Source organism: Episyrphus balteatus, chromosome 1 (genome assembly GCF_945859705.1).
Source record: "Episyrphus balteatus chromosome 1, idEpiBalt1.1, whole genome shotgun sequence".
NCBI classification, from domain to species: Eukaryota; Metazoa; Arthropoda; class Insecta; order Diptera; family Syrphidae; genus Episyrphus; species Episyrphus balteatus.
Genome location: NC_079134.1, coordinates 4,620,296 through 4,644,798, shown reverse-complemented (window position 1 = coordinate 4,644,798; position 24,503 = coordinate 4,620,296). Strand labels below are relative to the sequence as shown.

The window sequence follows — 24,503 nt, the reverse complement described above, 5'->3', positions numbered from 1 at the left end:
TTTTATTCAAATGAAATCCAAATTTTTACTTTGAATTCGATGTAAAATTGTGCATAGGAAAAATGTAATATTTACTCAGAAGAGTTACTCGCATTCAATTTAGGTTTCAAGGGAAATGAAAACAAAAACATTGATTGATTTCAATTTTGATTTTTTTGAGGTGAAGAGGATTTTTTTCATGAAATCGATTTTTACTTGACCTTTTCAATTCACAATTCTGTCAATTTAATTCAGGATGAAAAATAATTTTTTGTTTCAATTGAAAACCTTTCATGGCATCTTTATACGGGTTGATAATACCTATTATTGGTCTTAAACCAACTCGTTTAAAAGTTTAAAAACTCAGTAAATTATTCGTATTACATTAATATTTTGGTAGATAAAAACTGGGTACTTCCGAAAAATAATATTTTAGTGGTTCTTGACAAGGCCATAAGGTCGTTGTGTGGGTGTTTTTTTTTTTAATTTATATTTATATTTATTTGTATTTATTTATATTTATTTATATTTATTTATATTTATTTATATTTATTTATATTTATTTATATTTATTTATATTTATTTATATTTATTTATATTTATTTATATTTATTTATATTTATTTATATTTATTTATATTTATTTATATTTATTTATATTTATTTATATTTATTTATATTTATTTATATTTATTTATATTTATTTATATTTATTTATATTTATTTATATTTATTTATATTTATTTATATTTATTTATATTTTAACTTTAATTTTGTGAGAAATTTAACAAAAAACATAAAAAAAATACAAAAACATCTTTTAATTAAATTTCTTACAAAACAAAGTTTTTTTTAGATTTGTTTTAAATTGTTGGACCCGTTCTAAGAGATATGGTTGTTTTTATAAAATTTAAATTATCAAGAAATTTTCAAGAAAAAAAAAAAACTGGTTGCCAATGTTTGCGAAAATTTGACTTTTCAAAAAAAAAAAAAAAAACAAAATCTTTTTAAATATTCCAACATTTTTATTATAATTTTTTCTAAATTTTTTACATTGAAGTAAGTAAAACATTTTTGTTCAAAAATTTTTGTTGATATCGGTTAAGTCGTGTATGAGAAAGTTTCTCAAGTTTTGTTCAACTTCGAGTGAAGAAAATGGACCTAAATATATAAATATACCTAGCCTCGGATTTATGGTGGGTGGAAAAGTGGATTTGTTTACTTATCTGCATCTGGAGGCACCTTAATTAAATTTAATTCAGTGAACATCGCTGTAAAACAAATTTAATTAAATTGCAATTGGTTTGACTTTTCTAAGATATTTTATAATTCTAACTAAAATTGCTTAAGACATTAAGAGCAAACAAATCTATCGTTTCTAATTGAATCGAGTTTGATTTTAAAATTACTTTCATCAAAAGATAACTACTCAAAAAACATCATATTTTATTCAAAACATCAATTGTCTCAATTTAATAATTAATTTGAGTTTTCCAAAAATGACAAAATTGGCATCACTTCTATCTTTAACAAACGATATTTAATTGTTTTAAAAACTTTGTCACATTGTTATTTTGTTTGTTATGTTTGTTTTCGAAAACTGGAATGGAATTTTAAATGATACATATATCCCATCTGTTTTGATATGGCAAACGAAAATCAAATCAAACTTTGATGTTTATCTCACTTTTGCCTTCCTTTTCTGCATTGGTCAGTTTGGTATGTGCATGTGTGTATCCACATGTATGTATGTACATAATTTAACCTACAGGCAGACAGACTAAATCACATTCACATGTACAATTGTACATTCTATGTGTTCTACTAAACAAAACAGACACACCATTGAAAATGTTAATAGACAACGAATTGATTGTGAGACTCGTTAATTATTCAATCCCTATCCGCCCCCAAAAAAACTAACTTAGAACTTCCACTTTACAGATAAATATAACACAGGGTGTTTTAAATTTTGTACGCATGGAAAGAAAAAAGCAAACTACTTGAAAGACATGACGTCAGAGACTACAGTGATAAGTGAGATATAAGATTTTTGCAAGACCATTTCTAAAGTGTTTTCGATTAGAGTGAAAATAAAATAAAAAAGAGTCTAAGGCCTAAGTGGCTACCTTGGGGCACTCCGGGAGAACCTTGAGGAGGTCTTTAGGTAAAAATATATAAATTTCAAGAAAACAATTCAAATTCGGTGAATTAGAGTTTAATACCCATAGTTTAATCGAAATGTTGTTTAAATTTCATTATCAGTTCTCTAAACGCTTGATATTGCCGATATTAATATCTACAGATGAAGCGAGATGCATGAATCAACTTTGGAGCATTTTCAACCTTCAACCTACAGAGAAGTTTATGCTCATTCAGGCATTTAGGGTCCGGATTCTAGCGTTAGTATCCAAAGACCTCAACAGAATTTATGACGCAATTTTGTCAGAGTGTATCCCTTGATTTTGCAAAGTTGACATTCCTTAAGCAAAAGTCTGATATTACAAAATCCTTTCCTCAAACAAAACGAAGCGTGTTTCTTCTGCGGTTCTTCTGCTTTCATGACAGTTAATTCAGCAGAAGAAGTATTTGCAGAAAACTCGATTTAATAGTTATTAAATGCAAACAAAATGTGGGCTTTTTGGTTATACAGGACTGACAATAGTAGGAATAAGCTAAAGCTTAAAATTTTCTCAGACATTCGTTGAAAGCGGGAGGAGACTCTGTAAGAAACCGGTTGAATGCCGCCGTAGAAAAACTTAACCTAATTGATCAACCGATTAATAACTTAAAACCGTAAAAAAAACTAAGGGAAACCTTATAGTCGAAAAAAAAAATCGTTGCAAACCGGAAGAAACTTCGAGATAAATTGGTTAAAAGTAATTGAAAGCACCACAGGAGACTTTGTTGAGAAGCCAGTTGACAGAGGTTGAAAAACCAGATCAGTTGAAAACTGGCTAATAGCCACGCGATGTGTCTTGCCAAAAAGGGTGAGGTATACTCGTCGCGTTCAGGATCATTTAAAGGAGGTATACGTAACCTTAATATAATAAAAAATCAGCTACTAATTCATTAAACGTAAATAATAACACAACTTTACTTTTTGTAAAATCTGGTGCCTGATCAATTTATTAACCGGTAACTCCGTTCTCCATTTTCTCGTACAAAGTTTCTAATATAAACATGTGGCTAGGTTAGGCTAGGTAGAAATGGCTGTCAGGAAAACGACTGACACACTTAGACAACTTATTGGTCCGTGGTGATACCATGATTTTGCAAGGAAATTCCTCAATAATTAAACCAGTTGGAGCTTTTAATGAAGCGGTAAAGGTTGAAGATGTCAGTATTAATTAGTTCACTTGTATCTTCTTAGAAATATTTTTCCAAGTATTTTTTACGTCTACTGGAAAGGGCAGGACATGAGCAGAGAAGATGTTGGATTGTTTCTTGTTTCTTCTTCTTTCTCATCAAGGCAACTTCTACAGAAGTCGTTAGAGACTACGCCAAGTCTTATGGCGTGTCTTCCTATGAGACGGTGTCCTGTTAAGACACCTATTACAGAGCTGATATGCAAGCTGCTTAGAGACAATAAATTTTTTGAACGTTTTGGATCTAGCCTAGTACAGATCTGCTTGGTCGTTTGGCATGTTATAATGTTTGACCATTTTATGTTTGTTGCCTCTATAGCTTCTTGCTTCAGCATGAGTTTGCAAGTTGCGATTGGTATACCAATATTTGTTTTGTTGGGTAAAATTGGTATTAGAGTACTATTTCTGGCGAGTTTATCTACTTCGCAGTTTCCCGGAATATCTCTGTGATCCGGCACCCAAAAAAGGTGAATTTTAAACTGTTCTGACAACTCCATGAGAGATGATAGCCAGTCGCGGGCAGTTACGGAGTGTCTATTAACTAGGTTTTTAACAAAGTTTTTCCCAGGTTTTTCGACGACTTGTAATATGTTTGACAATAAGGCTTGCATAAACTTTTCTACGGCTTTCAACCAGTGGGTTCAGAAAACTAAAATTCCAAATAGTTCAAAACTGACTTCTTTAGCTACAAGTAATGAAAACTTATTTTGATAACACCCTTTAGGTACAAGAACACCAAATACCTATATATTGAATCTTTGTTGTACACCAACCTTTGTCAATCTTTCGCATGCTGTCTGTTGTCTATTTCATGTCGTGTTGTGTTGTCTGTCTGTATTCTCCATCAAGGATTCACACGTACTCTAATCGTACCAACCTCTTTTGTACAACAAAGAATTTGCCAAGAACAAAATTTTTTACGACTTCCAGTCATTTGCCGTCGTCGTTGAAGGGGGAGGGGGGGGGGGGGGGGGGGTTATTTTATATGAAAAATCGAAAACCTCCCAGGATTTACTACTTTTAATTTCATATTCCGCCCTCGATAAACAATTCTATCCACTCTATACCACCCTAGAAAGAGGTAATCGACCCGCAATAAATCGAGGTCATCCCCTGGTTTAGCACCATTCCAAAGAATCCACAAAGACACAAAAGAGAAAACCCAACAAACAACAACAAAAATAGGTACAAATAAAGAAAGAACTGCCCTTAATCCGTCCATACGATATACCTACTCGACGATATGGCCTGGCATATGTGTAAAATCACAAATAGGAAATAGTAGAAGAAGTAAAAAGGAGGAATACAAAAAAAGAAACCAAAGACTGCGAGGCTATAAAAAAAAAGAACGACTAACTCACCTGAGCGCGGCTTTGGTGTGGGTGGATTGCCGCGTGGAGCTGGTCTCGGTGGTGGCTGTGGCATCGGCTCCTGAGGGCAGTACGTTGAATCCCTAGCAGCATCCACTGCATTATTGGGATTAGAGTCCTGGGGTGATGTGAGACCCGTTGTTGTCATTGTGACTGTTGTTATTTTGTTTGTATTTGTATTTTTTCTTTTTTTTGTTGAATTCAAATATAAGTACTGTTGTTCCCTTTGTTTATCTCGAGTGTGCATTCTACCAAACACACACACAGACACAGAGATTTATTATACCGTTACAAGCCCTCGAACCGTTTTTTTTTTTACGTTTTACAAGGATGACACATCATATAGCTGCGTCGTCGTTGCGTCGTCAGTTATCTTTTGAGGTTTGTTTTTTTTTTATGTTATTTGCAAGGATAACGAATTTTCTTTGGCTTATATTTTTCACTGGAAGCACCGTTTTTCACACATGACTGCTGCTGCACCTAGAATATTGAATCCACTAAGATCCTTGGACTTTGTCGCTGCATGCGAGTCTCATTTTTTTACTTTGACATTTGCAGTCCTCCCCCTCAAGGAGACACAAGAAAAAAAGGAAAAGCCCTTGCAGAACAGCAGCACCAGCACGGTTGTTATCGATCCGAAAAAAAAGTAGTGAGTAGGTATGTGAGGGTTTCTGAGACTGGAAAATGCGATTCTGATTATGGAAAAAGGACGAAAAGCAGTGACACACAATAACAGATGATGACGACGAGGACGAAGTGTATGTGTAGAAACAAAGCGAGAGAGAGAGAGGGTTGGAAATCAACAAAAAAAAAAAAAACAAAGACTGGGAGAGGGGTGGGGGGCGGGTAAAGGTTCCTTTTCGTGATGAAAAACGGAAAAACCCTCTTAATGACCGTGAATCTAGAGATGATTAAAAGAGAACGTTTTTAGTTCTGGGAAGCAGGATGCTTAAATTCAAGGATTTTTTACTTCTTTCGCATAGAAATAAAAGTTAAGGGATGTTGTTGGAAATATAGAAAAGCACACAGAAGACCACCCCTTTTTTTCATCCGCCGCGCACTTCAATGAACATCACAAGAAGAAAAAACACAGAAGGGAGAACACACGTAGAATATTACCAACCAAACACCGTTAAGTTCGAAGCTAGACTGAAAAGTCGAGAAAGACAGTCGAATCCATGCTTCTCCTATGAGGTGGCCATGGAGTCTTTTTTTTTCTGTAAACCTTTTTTTTATTTCTAAACTCCACTCTCTCATTCTGCGCTGCACAATCTCTGTAAAAATGTACCTCTTGTGCTTGTGCCTCGTGGGGAGGCATAAAAAACTTTTGCGTTGCGCACTTGGAGATACTTTTTTTTTAAGTTTGCATCTGTAAAACTGGTTCTCTCAATCAACATTTATGACGTCACATTTACGTCACCAATTATGTTGAACTGATTTCAAACATGGTGATGGTTTGGTTTTCTGCACAAGACCACCACATCAACTTGAGCACAACTTTTGAGTCTTTCGTTCGTCGGTCGTGACTCTTGGATTGGATTGGAATATTGTTGTGGAATCAAATCAGGCATAGAGCGGAATGTGGACACAGAGATTTGAGCTTTGGACATGCGCTATTTGTTGTTTTGGCATAACGGTCGTCGGTAATGCAAGCATATAGTTGTATAGTTGGTACGTACAGAATGAAAACCTCGAAGACTTCAAGGCGTAGGAATAAGATATAATAAAATTTAGGTTCCAAGTAGTTCGGGGTTATTGTGTGAACGACTACAGAGTTGGTGGGAAACAGCAAGTTGTAGTTGATAGTTTGGCAAGAATGATAAAGAGGGTATAGGAACTGGGTGGTACTTGGTGAGGACGTGGAGAGATGCTGGATTTCTGAAATGGTTATTTAACAAATTTCTGCGAGTTACAGATGTGTTTCTGAGTTTTTTTTTTTTCCTCTTTTTTTTTGGCATATCTGGGAGGTAGGTCAGTTGGGAATTTTATTTGATCGGATGTACTTTCGATTTTTATTTTTTTTCATCATCATTTTTCGGGACATACCAGTGTGTGGTTGGAGAGGAGATTTACGATAGTCACGTTCGTGCACCTACTAAACCTATATGAATAAATGTATCCATATCTTTTTTTCGTTCTCTTTGGTGCGATTAAGGTGGATTGGATTGTTTTGGGGGCTAAAATGTTCGCAGCCTTGTAACATGTAACTATACGGACGGATGAGGAGAGAAGATATGAAATTGTTGGGTTTGATTTATGCGGACAAGTTTTTATGTGAAAAGCATGTTGAATTGGATATACTAAAAGAGACACGAACCAGTGAAAGGGATTTGCAAATAAGTTACATATATACTTTGTCGGAGTAGGTTCATATAAATAACAAAAAGGGATTTTTTTTGGAAATACTTATAGGTTCTTTGGATGGATAGAGTATGTTGTAGTTAAATTGGGTTGATTTTTAATGAAGAAATATTCTTTAAGAACACATATGATACCAAAGTGGCATTATTTAATGCTTTTAATTTTTAAGGAACGCAATTACACTGGTCAACAAGGTTTTTGTTACAGACACCAAGATATACTTTTCTATAGGTTTTTTGGGTGCTGAGCTTGAATCCGAAGTCAGAAAAATTCTACCGCATCACGTTTTTGAGATAATCCCGTTAGAAAATCGAAAATGCCGCTTTTTTACCAGTTTTCGAGATTTTTTCTTAGCATTTGGTTATTTGTTTTAAATAAATTTGTAACGGTTTCTAATAGAACTAAATCTTGTCTTTCAAAATCCGTTTGAATCTTTTAAAAATCTCTTATCTTCTTTGAGAAATCTGAAATTGAAATCAACGTGTTTGGTATATCTCATGTTTATTTACTTTTAATTGCGAATCTCGAAAAGTTCTTTGCCAATCGCTTTCAAATTTTGACACAACGTTCCATTTAGAATCTTGCAAGTTTTTAAATTTGCGAAGGTGGTTAATAGCAGTGAAATACATCAAAGCGTGACCGTGTCAGATACTTATACTAAATAATTACTAGTGAGAAAAATATAATTTTTTTCTTGTTAAAATCAAGATAAGAACTTACTGGAATGTAAATGAAACGTTGTGTCAAAATTTGAAAGCGATTGGCAAAGAACATTTTGAGATATACTATTAAAAGCAAATAAATATGAGATATACCAAACACGTTGATTTCAATTTCAGATTTCTCAAAGAAGATAAGAGATTTTTAAAAGATTCAAACGGATTTTGAAAGACAAGATTTAGTTCTATTAGAAACCGTTACAAATTTATTTAAAACAAATAACCAAAAGCTAAGAAAAAATCTCGAAAACTGGTAAAAAAGCGGCATTTTCGATTTTCTAACGGGATTATCTCAAAAACGTGATGTGGTAGAATTTTTTTGACTTCGGATTTGAGCTCAGCACACCAAAATCCTATAGAAAAGTATACCTTGGTTTCTGTAACAAAAAAAAAGTTTAATTTTGTTGACCAGTGTTATTAGAGGATTGTTAGATTGTTTAAGGGTACTTTGTAATTATTGGGTGATAGAAACTGGTGTTTAGTTGGTTTTTTACTATATGTACTACTTTGATAATCAAGGAAGAATTATTGGAGATTAAAGATCTCATCAACTGGATTTTTACCGTAACGTTTTTGAGATATAATAAGTTCAAAATTAATTTTCATCTACAAAACGTGACGTCATTAAAACATTAAAATCTATTAGAAAAGTTTAATTTGGTATACGGAAAAATAAATTCTCAGTTTTATTGCGCATTGTAACTTTTCATTATATCATGGTTTCTTATATTAACTTAAAAACATAGTTGGCAACCATATAACCCCAATATTTTCTTACGAAAAATAGATAGAAGAGATCTCAAAATTGTGCCAATTTAAAAAAAAATCCATGAAATAGCGTAATAAGGGGTCTTAAAATGTGTTTTACTAATTTGGCATTTTTTGGACTTTGTTTTTAAAATTTTTGATTTTTTTTTTTAAAGAATATGAATCTATAAATCCTAAGTCTAAGATCTGACACCTTTTTGTCATGAATTTAGCCCAATTTCTATCTTATATACTGTCTTGAAAATTCTATTTTAACGCTCATTCTCTCCGCCATTTTGGTGCCGCCATTTTGAATAAAAAAAAGTTGGCAGCCTTATCGTGTTCTCTATACTATTATCATTCAGTGTACCAAATTTCATGATTTTTCGTCCAGAAATGGCCGTGCAAATGAATTTTAACGCCAAAAAGCACCAAAGGCACCACTGTGCGCCGCTTTGTAAGGTCATCCTAGTAGACCTTCAAATGAAGTAAAACTATCTCAAGTCGAAAAGGTCATTGAGTATGAATTAAATAACTCTTCAAAGTGTTGGAAGTAATTTTTGATTAAGTTTTGTAATAATAAATAGAATTTTTAAGTTAATTCTTTCAAACCATTTCTGTTCTAAAAATATAAGAACAAATCATACATTTATGGCACAATGACCCCATGAAGGCCTTATGACTTAAAAATCTCAACCATTCTTGTGAGCGCGGAATTAATTTGCAAGAAAAAAGGTGAAATACCGCCTAGTTCCAACGGCTAAGTAGAGATGCCACCTATTCATTAACCTTGGAAGCTTTGGCAATTCCTAGCAGTAACTAAGTTTCATCACGGCTCAGATTATTTCTTTATAGGACTTAAACGGATTTTCTTTATAATATAAAGATTCAGATTACATTAGGCTATGAACTATTCAATAGCAAAATAGATAACAACGATTTTAATCACTCGGTACAATTTTAAAATTTTTAATCGCGGATATTTTAGAGATTCCGCGAATATTCGGCCACTATTCGATATTCGGCCTTTTTACTTGCTCTATAGGGCAAGTATTGGTTTCGTGTCAAAAAAAATTGAGGTTTTAATCAAAACCAACATTACGATGATGGAGAACTCCGAAAAAGTGGGTCTCGCAATTCCGTCCGTGCGTCTGTGTGGTTGTGGGTCCATCTGTACACATTTCCACAGCCTAAACGGGTGGATGGATTTTCTTCAAATTTGGCACAGATGATTTTTACAGAATTCTGAAAGTTTTTTTTTTTTTGTTTTTTTATATCTCACTTAGAAAGTGTACCTCCCATACAAATTTTTCAAGTTATACCAAATAACTCGAAAACGGCTCTAACGATTTTGATACAAAAATTTGTGTATAATTTTACAAACAAGACCCAACTTTTGATTTAAAAAAAATATTTTTTGGAATGTTACTAACGGTACCTGCCATAGAACCGGTTTTTTGGTTTCAAAATATCTCTTATAGACTAACCCGAGTTCAACGAAAATTGTTATACAAAAGCGTTTAATTAACCGTTGTATTAAAATGTTAGAAAATTTTCAAAAAACACATTTTTGGATATTTAAAAAATATTTCAAAATTTTTTTTTGAAAAATCAATTTTTTGAAATGTTTCGAAATTTTGTTTTTCAGTGTAAATTAATTATGTCTTCAAAATGGCATACCAACATTTTTCTTTTTTTTATTTTTAGAAAATTTTTAGGTATATATAAAAAATTAATTTAAAAAAAAAAACGGCTCTAACGATTTTCAAATTTTTTTTTTCTCAAAATTTCTTTTCATACAAGAAATCAGATGGAATACTTCGTTTTGTGATCAAAACCTTTAAAAACGGAGTTTTATTAATTATAAAAATAGATTTTAGGTACTTTTTTACATAATGGGAAATAGTTTAATTAAATCTAATTATAATTTTGCCTCATTTTTTTATAAAAAGATTTAAGATAAGATATACTTTTACCATAAGAGCAAGTACGTGCGACCCCAGTCGTGCATTTTATTTTTTTGATATTGGGAATTCTGCCGAATAGTTCACCAGATTCGGTTGATTACCAAATATCAAATTTAGAGTTAAAAAGATCTATTAATTTATTATTAAAATTTTTTTCTTTTTATTCAAAATTTGTCTTTTAAGTATTTAAAATTTACTAATGCTTAGTTCTGGTATATAAAAACTACATTTTTAGCATTCGTCAGTAGCAAAGAATTACTTCTGAAAATAGTCTTTCATATGTTTTTCAAAAGTATAGGAGTAGATTGATACGCAAATCGTTGGCCGAATGTTCGGCTGTACAAAATACGCAAAATCGGTCAAAAACTGCTGGAGTTAATTTATTTTTAATCAATCAATAATAATTGTACAGTAAGAATATAAATAGTCAGAGTATAAAGTAATTGCATTATTGAATAGAGCTTTTGTAAGAAACGATAAATGTCAAAGTATATTGTCAGTTTTAGATAATTACAGTAGCTTTTGACTTACATATATGTTATGTATCCTCTATATCTATCTAAATGGAGTATCTGGAGTAGAGAAAACTTGAAAGTTTCTTAAAGATTCGTAAACATAATCAAAGGCGACAAATAGTGAAAATATTCTAAATAGTGTTTGGAGAAGTACAATAGCTGATTTAAATGGTTTAGTTTTCTATAAAACAGGCCCTTAATTGCATTTGACCAAAAAAAATTCTACCCACATTCTAATAGTCAAACTGCGAGTATGTTCTAAAAGTTTCTTATAAAGTTATTTGGGGAATTGTACCTTTTTTTACAACTCTATACCTATCCAATAAAATTAAAAAAAAACTACAAAAATTTGTTCAGAATCATAATGGAATAAGTCCATTTGAAATATATGCATTATACATGACTTTGAGAAGCTCGTTTTTAGATACCCATTAAAATGATCAATTACACAGGTCGACAAAAATAAAAATATTTTTTGTGCTTGGGTTTAATTTGCACTTTTTGGGTTCATAGTAAACCAAAACAAAAGATAATCACCCTTTCCCCTCCTAAGATTTGCTTTTGTAGTGTTGGAAGCAAAAATACAATTTTCATACCCTGTGAGCCTAACTCCAGTTTTATGAGCTATAATGCAAGAACCGTGCATTGTACAAAAAAACTGTGGAGGTATAAAATGTAGATAATTTAAAGTTCTACATTTTTGCTTAAGCACTTTATTCGACTTAAATCATAAGAAAAAAGTTATGATGAATAAAAGGGTTTTTTGGTCTGAAAAACCCCGTTTTGTTGAGTTAAAACTGTAATATTTTTTTTATCTAACTTCAACTTTGGAAACTTTTATACTTTTATGAAAACTGCAATGCCGGGACATATTTTAAAAATAATAAACCAGAATCACACTATAAAAATATTGTTCGTCTTGTTATTTTGAAATAAAAGTAAGAAATTGAGTTTTTATGAAACTTGGAACTGTTTATTCATTTGCAGAAAAATGGCGTATGAAATAAAAAATATTTTTATTAATTAATTTTTTCTTATTGTTAGGCAATGTTTTAGTAAAAGAATCGTAAAAAACAAAAATCAATTATGGGCAGAGGAAGCAAAATACTGTTGCAAAGTAAGGATTTTACGAAATTTCACAAGAACTGCATATTTAATCGAAAACCTCAAGGATTTGGTATGAACAAGTTACCAATTTCTGAAAGATCTAAAGTTGGCCTATCAGCACATTTCATTTGGTCCATTACTTTTTAGACACCCTGCATATGCAACAAAATAATAGAAATACTATGCAAACAAATTAATTCAATTTTTCAATAAATAAAGAATTTCAATATAAACTACAGTTATTTTTGTAAGCAATTATTTTTGTATACTAAAAATACCATTATTACTTTACATAAATACTTTTACCATAAATATTGAAAATAGAAGGTAGGTATCATAAAATGGCTCAAGCTCCCATCTGACAAAAATTCGAATAATACGAAAATTTCGATTTAATTTTTTTTTCTTCTTAAATTTCCTGATTTTTTTTTATTTTTTCTGAATGAATATGAAAACAGCATTAAAATGAAGAAAACAAAACAAAAATCAGCCAAATCGCTTACAACGTTCTCGAGTCTTTGCCAAAATTACGCACGACAAGTTTTGTAAAAGACAGATTTACTTGAATACTGAAAATTGCTCTGCTGACTTCAAAAGCAAATAAAAAAAAAAACAAAAAAAATTTTCCAGATGAGAATCAATATATCTATCATAATTTGATAGTCACAACCCAAGCACAAATTTTGTGTTGACCTGTGTTATTAATTTTTGTATTTATGTTGTTTAAAAGACTACACAACTCATCATCATAGATCAAATCCTTTTATTTTATTTGTTTTCAGTTGTATGGTCACTGAGGTGTATGCGTAACTTTTTTTTTATCTTTTTTTTTAGATGACGTTTAATACTAATTTTTACTCTGACCAAATAAATTATTCAGTGTTCTTTTGAAGAATATATTTGGTTATGCTAAACTTAAAACTGATTGTTTCTAACATCTAAAAGCTGTAATTGATTAAAAAATATATAAAATATCCAAGACATTTGCTTAGTTATAACTTTTTAAAAATCAAAACAACTTAATGCTTATGAAAAGTTTCTTCTTAATGGCCCAAAAAAGCATAACTTCAATAATTACCTCAATATGACGAAGTTCTTTTAAAAATTTACACAACATTAAATCTCTAAAGTACACTCTCAAGCTAAATTTAATGTACTTAAAGACATCTTCGTCTATATGTACATTTACTCTACAAACTTTTCTTAAAAGAACCTTTTAAAATCAAATTACGTAGACTAACTTTAATAAAGTAGGTACCATACCATTACATTGTAAACAACATAATGACATAAAACTCACTACATCATAATGGCAAATCCCCAAATCGATTAGATTTACGAGAGGAGACTCGTTAATGTTTCATCAAGCAACCATAATCGTTCTATACAACATCCTTCCCATGTTATAAATTTATAAATCTCAATCGAAAGAAGACTGTCTCCCAGTCATTCACTTTGCCTTGAAGGATATTAACTATAAATAAGAGGATGAACCAAACAAAGTTATAAAAATAAAACTTGACCCTGTTCTTTTTTTAGTAGATATTGTGTCTCCTACAACAAAACCTATCACTTTCATATAAAGTTGTGTATATTAAAACAAGCTTGAAGGTTGTTATGAACTCTTTTGTTTGATGTTGACCCTTGAACCATATGTAATGCATTTCGACCTTTACACGACAGCTATAACACAACTAATGATAGTTCCACAATATGGAAAAGGTCAATTACGAAAATAAACATTGCAGTTGATAGCTATGTTATGCATCAGCCTTTTATGGCTAACGACTTAGTCAAATATTTGCAGGGAAAAGCTTTTACATTTTAGTGCGGTGGTGCCTCATATAAAAGTCAATAACATCTTGATGGCGTCTGCATGCAAAATAATGCACCTCTAAGTTTTGAGACAGACACAAGAAAAAAAAAAGAAGAAAAATCTAATCTACCAACAGCAGTAGCACAGTATACAGCTTGGGTGTTGTATTACAAGAAAACCCATCGAGACATTGCTGCATCAGAGACGATCCAAGTACAGGAAGGTTCCAGCCACTTAGGCATGCAAATGACGAAGACGTTTTTACGTTTAGTTTGTTGGTTTTTTTGTTTTTTCTTTTGAGTTTTATGTGACTACCGCAGCTGACCGAGCAGTAGCTGGAGCATAAAACCTCAAACAAAATACCGAGACACATCCACAACCAGCAATCGACCATGTCACTTGACCGCCACCGGTCGCCGCCGCCACGCCCACCACACAACCGCTTTAGCTTGAAGACTTGAAATGGAAAGATTAATGGACGGAAGCCGGAGAACTAATCACCTACATAATCGCCTCCGAGAGATCTGTTTTTTTTTTTCTCCTCCTCTGTTTCACTTTTTTTTTCCAACTTCGAGTGGATGCTGCGGCTAAAGTGAAGACCATTTAATGATAGTTTGCTTCGACGACTTTCACCACTTGTAATTCCGGTAACGACGAAGGCCAACTGAAGTATATCTTATCTAAGTCCTCTCTGATGAAGTTCGCTCTACGAACGAAATGATATCTCCACGGAATCCAGTCCTTCTTTCAGCACCATGATGATGGTTCATAGTCAATTGAATTTTAGCCCGATTTGACCCCAACGTTGTTGTTGAAGGCTCACGAACTCTATGCGATAGAATACAACGATAGAAATGGTGTGATGGCGACTTAACCTCATTACGCTTCAGATATTGTTGCAATTCTACCTTTGGGTACCTACCTTGCCTACCTACTCTCTACCTGGGAAACTTAATTTTGCTTGCAGAGTGGTGCTTCAGGTTCCTGGCGTGGATTATATTGGATTTTTTAGTTTTATTTTTCCATTTTTTTTTTTCTACTTTTCATTTCCGAATGCGAGTTGAAAAGGAAATTGAAAATTAATTTTGCTCCATCTCTATTTAGATGATTGAAAGTGGCGCCCGGGTAAAACCCCCTTGATACTTTTGTATCTCTTATTTAAGGCTCCTCAATCAATCCAGTGGAAATATTGTACATAGATATAAGGAGGAAAGAGGGGAGGTGGTTGAATTGTCACATCTAAGTTGATTAAGAAAAAAAAATGCCTCTCTGGGGAGAAGCACGTGTGACAGCTGAAGTCATCATCGGCACGTACACATTCGTATTTGAAAGGGATCATTTTCTTAATCAAATTAAGCTATCTCAATAAAAATGTTTTCCCTTATTTTTAGTGCCAATGACTGAATTTTAAAAAACTCACCTTTAATAGCTTCCATATTTTATTCTTTAACTTTACAATTCTCACTGATAACTCACACAAAGTCGGAGTAAATGTAAAATTTACAAATAAATTTGCAAAATCACCACTCTCGCTTTAATTAAATTAAGGGAAAACTTTGATTGGATGCACACACACACCAACACAGTAAATATAAGTTCAAGGGATGCATTATTAATTTACCGAGAAGGACATACCCATCTCTGTAACTCAACTTAACCTTATCACAAAAAATTAAGCGAACCGTTAATTTTTATCGAAAACGAAAAAGGTGGATGTAATTTTTTAAAACGACCTTGGAAAGAGGACAAACACCTTATGAATAATTCATTATAAACAAATATTACACGGCTCAGGGTGGATGATATTTTTTTATTTCGTTATTTTTCTTTTTTTTTTTTTAGTTTAACGTCTTTTTACATGTTTGATGTATAGGTAGGGGCTTCTTCTGAAGCAAACCAATCGAAACGACTTTTTCTTTGGTAATGGAATGGTGATGGAAATGTAACTTTCTTTGAGTTCTTCTTCTCTTCGTGTTTCATTTTTATTCACAATATTTAATAATACTCTCTCTCTACTCTCTTTCAAAAATTGAGGGTAGATATGAAAAAGCTCTTTTTTGATTAGTGTTGCCATTGATGATTTGGAAATGAGAAAAATATGCACGAGTAAGTTAGTAGTAAAAAGTACTGAAGAAATTTTACCCAGTGAGATTTGTAATATATGGAATTCAAAGAATGTTTGTATGAGAGATAGGATGCATTGCACTCTCCCCCGAAAGTCAGAAATATTGGTCACCAAATTGTTTTTATTTTTCTTGAGTGCTTAGAATATATTTTTATGGGAATGGTAAGGTATTTTTTTTTTTAACCTTTTGGTTTAAATGGTCAGTTTGAGAAAAGAGTTAACACCTCTTAAGACAACTTTTTGTGAGCATTTTTTGAACGTCTGAAGAATGGTTTTCAAACAAATTGCCTGCAATCTATTATTTGTCTAGTCGTTAGGTCTAAATAACAAATAATTTTGAAACCAAGTTTTATGGATAAGAACATTTATGAAAAAAACAAAAACAACACTGGAAGAAAAATCTGAATAAGGGCCAATTTTTTAACTGTCAGATACAGCTTATTTCTAGGAATTTTGTTGTTCTATAGAATAGATTTTTCTTGATTGAAAAATTCAATGTTGTTATCTGATTGTTTATTAGCCTAATAACTTTATTCGTCGAACAGTTAACTGACTGTTTATTAGAAGATTGAAAAATCGGTCCTAAATAAGATTTACTTTTGTTACAAAAATAACTTTAAAGAAATAAATTTTATTTTAATTCATTGTTAAATTCTTTTTTAATAAAAAAAGAAAAAGAAATATACATAGTATATTTACCTATGTTTTTGTATTTTTAAATTTCTTGTTGTTTAAATTAATTAGAGTTTTCTCTTCTTACTTTTTGTATGAAAAAGCTGTATCATTATCAGCAACATTTAATACTTCACGTACTCCTCCTATTTCAGAGATTTCTAATATTTGCCGTGAGTTTTTGTTTTTTTTTTTTATTTTACAACTATAACTTCATGCTTTGCACTGCAATTAGATTTAATTTGAATAAACCACTAAAAATTACAAGAAATATTTCAACTTTTAGTTATCATTTGACTGGAATATTTTCATATCTATTTTTGAATCGTAGTTAAATCAATAACCATCGTTTTCCAGAGACATCAAACATTTTCTGTTTGTAAATTAACTTTTTTGTTTTCGAGATCTGAAAACCTTTTCTGCAATAATATCACATGTTTTCGAGATATCTTTTGAAGCAACAATCCTTCTCAGAGTCTTTTGGCTTAATTTGAGTTACAAAAGTTAATTCTTTAGTTTAAAGTTTCTTTCGTATACTTTCGGTCTTCTTCTCCTACTACTTTTGTTTGACTTCTCAAATAAATTTCCAACAATAACTTAGATTTTGAAAAAAACAGGTTGTCTGTAAAGCCGGTTTACGGACAGGTTATGTGCTTTTGTTTAAAATGAGTCAATTTTAGCGTTTAATTTTTTCAAACAATCATAATTTACAAGAAAAAGCTAAACAAAAATACCTTTTTTATTTTTTCATTATATTAATTTTTTATTTGAAAAGCTTACAAAAAAAAATTATGCAATTTTAAAGCCAAGTATTTCTTCTTAAGAATCAAAACCATTTTTAAATTTTTACAATGCGCAAAAAGTATAAAAATAATTTATTGAAAACAACCTTTTTAATATAATATAGCAAAAAAAAAAAAACATGAATTTTTATCTTCTCATGTTATTATCCTATTTTCCCTAACAATCTATAAAAAATTTTATACCATCTGAAAGCTTATTGTCTTAGCTCAAAATATATATATCGATTTCATTAAAAAAAGGAAAAAAAAACATTTATTTTTATGTTCTCAGGCTATGGAATCAGTTTTTTTGTTTGACAACCTATAAAAAATATATACCATGTGAAAGCTTATTATTTCATCTTTCATATGAAGTATCAATCTCATTTCAAAGATGCCTACAAGAGAAGTTAGTCTTATAAGTTTGAGATTTTTTGAATGTTCCAAAAAAAAAAAGCTAAAAATCAAAAATTACCCAAAAAAAGCCTTTAAAAACAAGGTGTTTTTTCAAAAATTCATATTTCGATACTCAGAGTGTTCCGTACTAGACACCTAATTTTTTTCCCTCATCTTTCACCTGGCATCTTTAGAATTGTCAAAAATTTTTTTTAGATTTTTTTCTTAAATGCAGTTATCCTTAAATTAATCTCATCTATCTACAGCAAAAAAAATCAATCTTCTACGACTTCGCGTTTAGATTTTAGCCCAACTTTCATTTTTCCGTTTTACCCCTGTTTACCCTATTAAATGACGGAATTTTTAAAAATCCTTTATTTGGATTAAGCTTTAGGTTATTATCTTTCAAATAAGCTATAGAAGATTTTTGTATCTCTAATAGTTCATTTTTAATTTTTAACTGAAATTTTTTGCCGCACTGCGAAAGTGCGAGAGTGTAACGTTAGAAATTGGCGTCACTTTTTTGTGGTGGCTGCCATGGTTCATCGATTTATAAGACGTTATCACATCAAAAAAAAAATAAACTTGTATTCAAAAATACTCCTACATTTTTTTTTAAAACAAATTTTTAAGATTATAAAATTTCGCAGAACACTTCGACACGGCAACACTTATCAATTAATTTCATACCGCAATAAGCAAACAACAGAATACAAAATTCATAGCTTTTTTTTTTATTGTCGCATACTCAAACAAAACTACGGTTGTTGTATCGAACAAAATCGCCTGCGAGTATACTACAATTTCCAAACTTTTCTTTCCAAAAGTCTAAACAAACAAACATCTTGCATACTTTTTTCAACAAAATTCAAATTGAAAAAAATCCCTTTTATTTTGTGTTTTTCTATTTGTCTATAACCCACAATTACATAAATCCAATCAAGGTGCAACTTCCTGAATAAATGGTATTTAAAATGCTGTCTTTTATTGTATGCCGCCAAAGAAAAATAAACAATAATTGGCGGCATATCTTGGTTATAGGTTCGACCTCCTCCAAATCCAAATCCCATCAGCATCATTAGTTAGTAAAATTATACTCCAAAGCTGATTTTATCGCTGGAAAGAGGAGGACACACAAGGCACATCATAGTCACCATTGCTGTCGTAGTCGTAGTTATCGTCGTTGTCGTTGCCTAGCTTTGGTCTTAGTCTTGCATGAGCAATTTCACTGACTGTTTGTTAGATTCGTAGAAATAGAAATTGCTAACAGAAATGTGTCCCCAGATAATTTCCTTCTAAATATTCACTTGGTCCAGAGGTATCTTTCCGACATCATCTCTAAGGCAATATTCTCTTCCTTCTTTGTTGCTTTTATAGAATGACTATAGGAGTAACCGACAAGGAGAAGGAGGCAGATTGCATGTGTCCCATAACATATTGCAACAATGAAATTCTTTTCCTCTTCAATGATAATGATGATGGTGAGTGAAACTCCTAGCTCCTAGGAAAATGCACGAGTTCGTGGTCACTTTGGGAGCACACATAAGAGCTCGAGTGTGTGCGCGCGCATTTAGAAAGCTATCAGCCGAAAAACCCCAGAGGGAACGCGAATTTATATTCAACAAATCTTCCATCGGAATCAGACTAACAAGGCTTGTGTGCAGCACCAAATCGAGTTCTATAGGTGTACTCGTCGCATACCCAGTACCCACCTCAGTGGAATGTCCGTTTCGATGGCAGATCCTACAAGTGAAAACGAAACGATACCAAGACGACCGACGACAACCAGCTTAGAAGACATGCCTCTCGAAAGCGAGTTCGTCCGTCGGCGGCAGCAGAGGCTGAAAACGAAAGAAGACAGCGGATCGTTGGCGAGGCGGCATGATCACTGATCAGAGCTGATCACTATGATCACATGCAAAGTCTCGTAAAATTTATGAACTGGGAAAATGTCGTTTTTATCATCGCGTTGCTATGCTTAGTCGTTACACGCAAAACCATAAGTTATAGCTGCGATTTAATTCATTAAATTTTCACATTGTGTTCTGATCTGCGAAGCAATGTACAGCGACTACGACAACCGACAAGTTGTCGTCTTCGATGATAGAAGCAACCTGTTCCGACGATGACCCAGAAACAAGTATACACTATTTGCCCATTAAATGCTGCGTCTTTCGATAGTATCTTTGGGTATAGATCATTTTCATGAGACATCATCTATATACTTGGCCCAAAGGAAAATGACCGCTGCTGTCTCCAATGTGGCTCCTTAGGTGAGAGTAGATTATACCAACTAGATTGAAAAGCAGCCTCGGCGCGATGCTACACTGACACACTGATCTGATGATGGGAAAAGACAGTCGCACGATCTAAGCCTAAGCTAAGACGACAGAGGCTTTATATTTGAATATAAAAAAAGATGTGATGGTGATTGGATTCGATGTGGCATGAAATTCGAGGGACACGGTTTTAAAAAAATTGGGTAAATGGTGGATGGATATACAAACTTTTGCTATTTAGAGTGAAAATGAAAGGAAACTCGTGTTCCAGACTTATTTTGATTTTTTTGTAATGAAAGTTGTCATTTGGTAATGTTTGATCTAGAAACATTGTATTTGTTTAAATATTGTGAATGAATGATTTAAGGAGTCAATTAATGTCCATGAGAGTGACTAGGGAATGATTTAAAAGAAGGAATTATTAAGGTGTCGGTAGGTCTCTTAATTCACTTTAACATTTCAGGAAGGGAAAAGTTCATTGGTAGTTTTGAAGAACTTTCAATTTTTCTAACTAATAACTTTTACTTTGAACAGAAGCTGTGGACGTAATAGTTACAAAATTCACACAAACGGTTTTTTTTTCTTCAATATTTTTTTGTCTTCAACCTAAATGTTTGCTGGCCTTGAGTTCTCAAGACTTTATAAATTGTGAAAAAATGAAATCATAGAAGAAAACCATTCAAATGTCGATTAAGGAGTTTGCTGATTGTAGTTTGCATTATTGCTAGCACGATTAACAACCAATAAATTCATTGAACTGAAGGATACTTTTAAAACTAAAACGCATATAGGAGGAAGACTAAGAAGGTACGTTTTATAAGTCTCCTACAGTTGGACATGTCAAGCTTTTCTTTTCTGTTTTAATAAATAAATATTAATTCGGCGTTCTGTAAACACAACACATTCATTACTTAATCAATTAAAATAGCCAAGAACACAAAAAGTTTATACTTAAACGGTCACTGTGGTGTATGTGTAACTTTTTCTTCGCTTTTGTGAAATATTGTTTTTTTGTGTAACATTTTCTAAATTATTAGCATTATTTAGTGATCAGTAGAATTTAAAAATAGGAAATGCCGCCTTTCCATTGAGAAAACTGTTTTTTTAATACTTATACCTTCCATTTATTACCTGCTAAGGGTGCACTAAACGGCTGACCGGCAAAGTCATTCACGATTCAGTTTTGTTCTAATTCTTTGGTTTATCGCTGAGTGGTGTGGAGAAAAATGGTGAAATACACCTCAATAGCTTGATTAAGGTCGTCCCAAGACAACCACAATTTGTGGCAAAACCAAATTTGTCCACTTATTTGAAGATGACATAGTTCAGAAATCCACTTAATTTAATATAAATTCAATTTTTTTTACCATTTCTTTTTTCTCCGTGTACCTCCCATATAATTTTTTTGAAGTTTTGAAATTTTCTCGAAATCAGCTTTAACGATTTTGATGAAATTTTGGGTAAATAAACTTTTATCTAATTCTAACAAAATTGTGTTTTTAAATAGAAAAATAACGAAAAAAAAATTTGCACTTGAATTTTGTTAATTTTTTTTTTTTGATAACTTAAGCCAGAGGCTTGAATTTTAAATACTTGGCTAATAACTCGAACCACAAGAGTAAATAGATGTGGCCAAGATTTATTAATTTATTTTTTTACATTGGAAACAAATTTTGCATACATAATTTTTCATTTTTAGCTTTAAAGGTCACTGTGGTGTATGAGTAACATTTTTTGAAGCAAATTTCTATGAGTTAATTTTTTATTGGAAGTATTCTTCCTTTTAGCAAGGCCTACCACATACCTGAAAATATTTTTTTTAAAACTATTCCCCGTATTTTTTTCACCAAGGTTAGTATTAAAAACGTTCAAGTAAAAAAATATATCTCCTCGACTATTTAATAAATAGCTTAGTACGATAGGCAATAGTTAATTGTGATTTTTGATTGGTGAGGCATTATTATAAATTGATGCCTTTAAGTAAAACAAATCAAATAGAAATCATGTACTTATGGTTCCAAAAGAAATCAGTTTTGTCAAAATAGATTCTAAATAGGGTTCTAAAATAACATTTCAGCTTTTAAAAAACCCTTAAGTAGCATCTATAAGGCTTTATAAAAGTTGAAATGTACGTTGGACCTTATGCTTCCTTTTCGAAAATAATCATAATTTTCGAAAATAATTATAAGAATAATATTTTATGTTCAACTTAAATATTTAGATTTCGTTTAAAATAATTTTTCAATATTTGGCAAAGTATTAAACTAACATAGCCGAATTTGAGCTCATCTTAAATAATGCAATTTTTATTAAGACTAAATTTGCCAATATAAAATTCATTTAAATTGGTTTTTTTTTTTTTTCATTAACAACTTAGTCAAAAATAACAGCTCCTGAATTGGAATAATTTGAATACAAATTTATTTGATGTACATAAATTCAGGAATTGAATTGCGTTTCGCTTTACTCTCGTTTTTGACATAAATTCCATTTAGTTTCTAACCTATAGATCTACCAATAAATAAAATCCAATATTTTTATAACATTTAAAAAAGTACTTACATCGATCTTTTAGCCTCAAAGGTGCTGGAGGTTGTATATGCTTCAATTCTCGCCCTTTTCGGATGGAGTCCATTAGTTGTTCCCTTGGGGATGGAGTTCTTTTAATCGGAGGTGGTAATTTACGCTCAGAGGCCTTTTTTTTTTTAAATAAATTATACATTTTTATTCTAATGAAAAATTGTATTCTATTTGACTCCTTTTTTACCTTCTTTAATGGCGGCCGTGACCTTATAAATTCCAATATCACAGCATGAGCATCTTTTTTCACACGCCTTGGTACATCACCATTTACCATCACTTTACGCAAATTGTACTTTCTATACAGAACAAAAAATAAAAAATTAAAAGAGATATAAAAATAAAAGCTAAATTCTGTTCCATTCATTTAAATAATTGAATCAAATTAGCTTTTGAATGTAAAATGTTTCGAATAAATCGAATTATACCGAATTTGTCGCTATTTTAATGATTGCTGAGTAGAAATGTAAAAAAAATCAATACCTTAGCAACGAAACAAACAAAATTCGAGCTCAATTGAATTAAGTATTTTAAAATTCTCTTTTGAATTTTGTTGGAAAGTCGTGAAAACTTTTTAAAATAAAAAAATCATTCTTTTATTTACCTTGATCGAATGTCTTCCATAAGAATTTCGTAAGGCGTCAGTTCAAATTCAACTGGTGTCCTTGAAAATTCATTCTTCTTCAGCCTCACACCTCGTCTAAGTTGATCAACAACTTGCACCCAAAATCTTGCCTAAAAAAAAAAGATTTAACAAAACAAACAAACATTAACTTCTATTGGAGATATTAAACAACCAAAAAAAAAGCAAACAGTCCATTAACGTAAATGATACCATCATCAACGGAAACATTAACAAAAAAATATTTTGCAACAACATGCCAGGCCGAAGCCATCTTCTCATGCGGGAAGAAAAATTTCTTTACAAATAAATAATAATAAACAATCAACTTATAAGTCTTAAATCATAAGATGGTGCCTTTTGCTGGGCATTAAACTTCTTTTTTTTTTTTCTTTAATATTCTACTAACCTAATGGCATATCATAAAGATTAACTTTTGAATTAACTGCAGTAACATTAAACAAACAAAAAAAAGATATAACAAATCATGAGGTTTTTTATATAAAAAAAAAATTCGCATTCACATCACAAGTTTTTAACGAAACAAAAAATTATCATTTGATGTAAGCTAATGGCATTTTTTTTCTAATAATTTTTTTTTTTGTAATTTATCAAAATGCAGAATTGAATAAGAAGAAATTATATAATTTTTTTGTATCTTTCAAACAAACAAATGAAATTGAATTATTAAGATATGATTTTTTTTTCTATATATCGTACTTGAACTGCCCTCCAAATTTCCACTTCAGTCTTTATTAATTTTTTTTTTAATTTTTTTGGTTTTCAATTATGTGACCCATAATTGATTGGTTTTTTATGAAGGTGTCGGTGTGTGGTTTAATATTGTAAAGAAATAAAAAAATATAAAGAATATAAAAAAATGTTTAAAAAAGTTATGGTGGTAATTTTGGATAAAAACAAAAAATAAACAAACAATGTCAACATATCAATCTAACATTTTAGCCTTGCTAAGGCGAAATGTGTGGTATTTTTTTTAGGTTACGAGGGTATATCAATCCACAAAAGGGATATAAAAGCATATAAGTTGTATACGTAATATAACCTTGGGTTTGATTAAAGAATTGCAAACAGCGGTAAC

General features: G+C 31.4%; 1 protein-coding gene across 4 annotated transcripts in view; it reads right to left on the bottom strand.

Moving 5' to 3' along the window:
• Positions 1–24,503, bottom strand: part of LOC129905316 (protein spire) — a 133,308-nt gene that overhangs the window by 26,987 nt on the left and 81,818 nt on the right. For 3 of the 4 annotated variants that reach the window (XM_055980768.1, XM_055980771.1, XM_055980770.1), the window contains exons 7-10: positions 24,125–24,154; positions 23,387–23,517; positions 22,970–23,081; positions 22,765–22,897 (exon numbers count right to left, since the gene is read on the bottom strand). In XM_055980768.1, coding sequence (XP_055836743.1) covers positions 22,765–22,897; positions 22,970–23,081; positions 23,387–23,517; positions 24,125–24,154 — 406 coding nt within the window. The remainder of the gene's footprint in view (positions 1–22,764; positions 22,898–22,969; positions 23,082–23,386; positions 23,518–24,124; positions 24,155–24,503) is intronic. The other variant, XM_055980769.1, reaches the window with a different exon arrangement.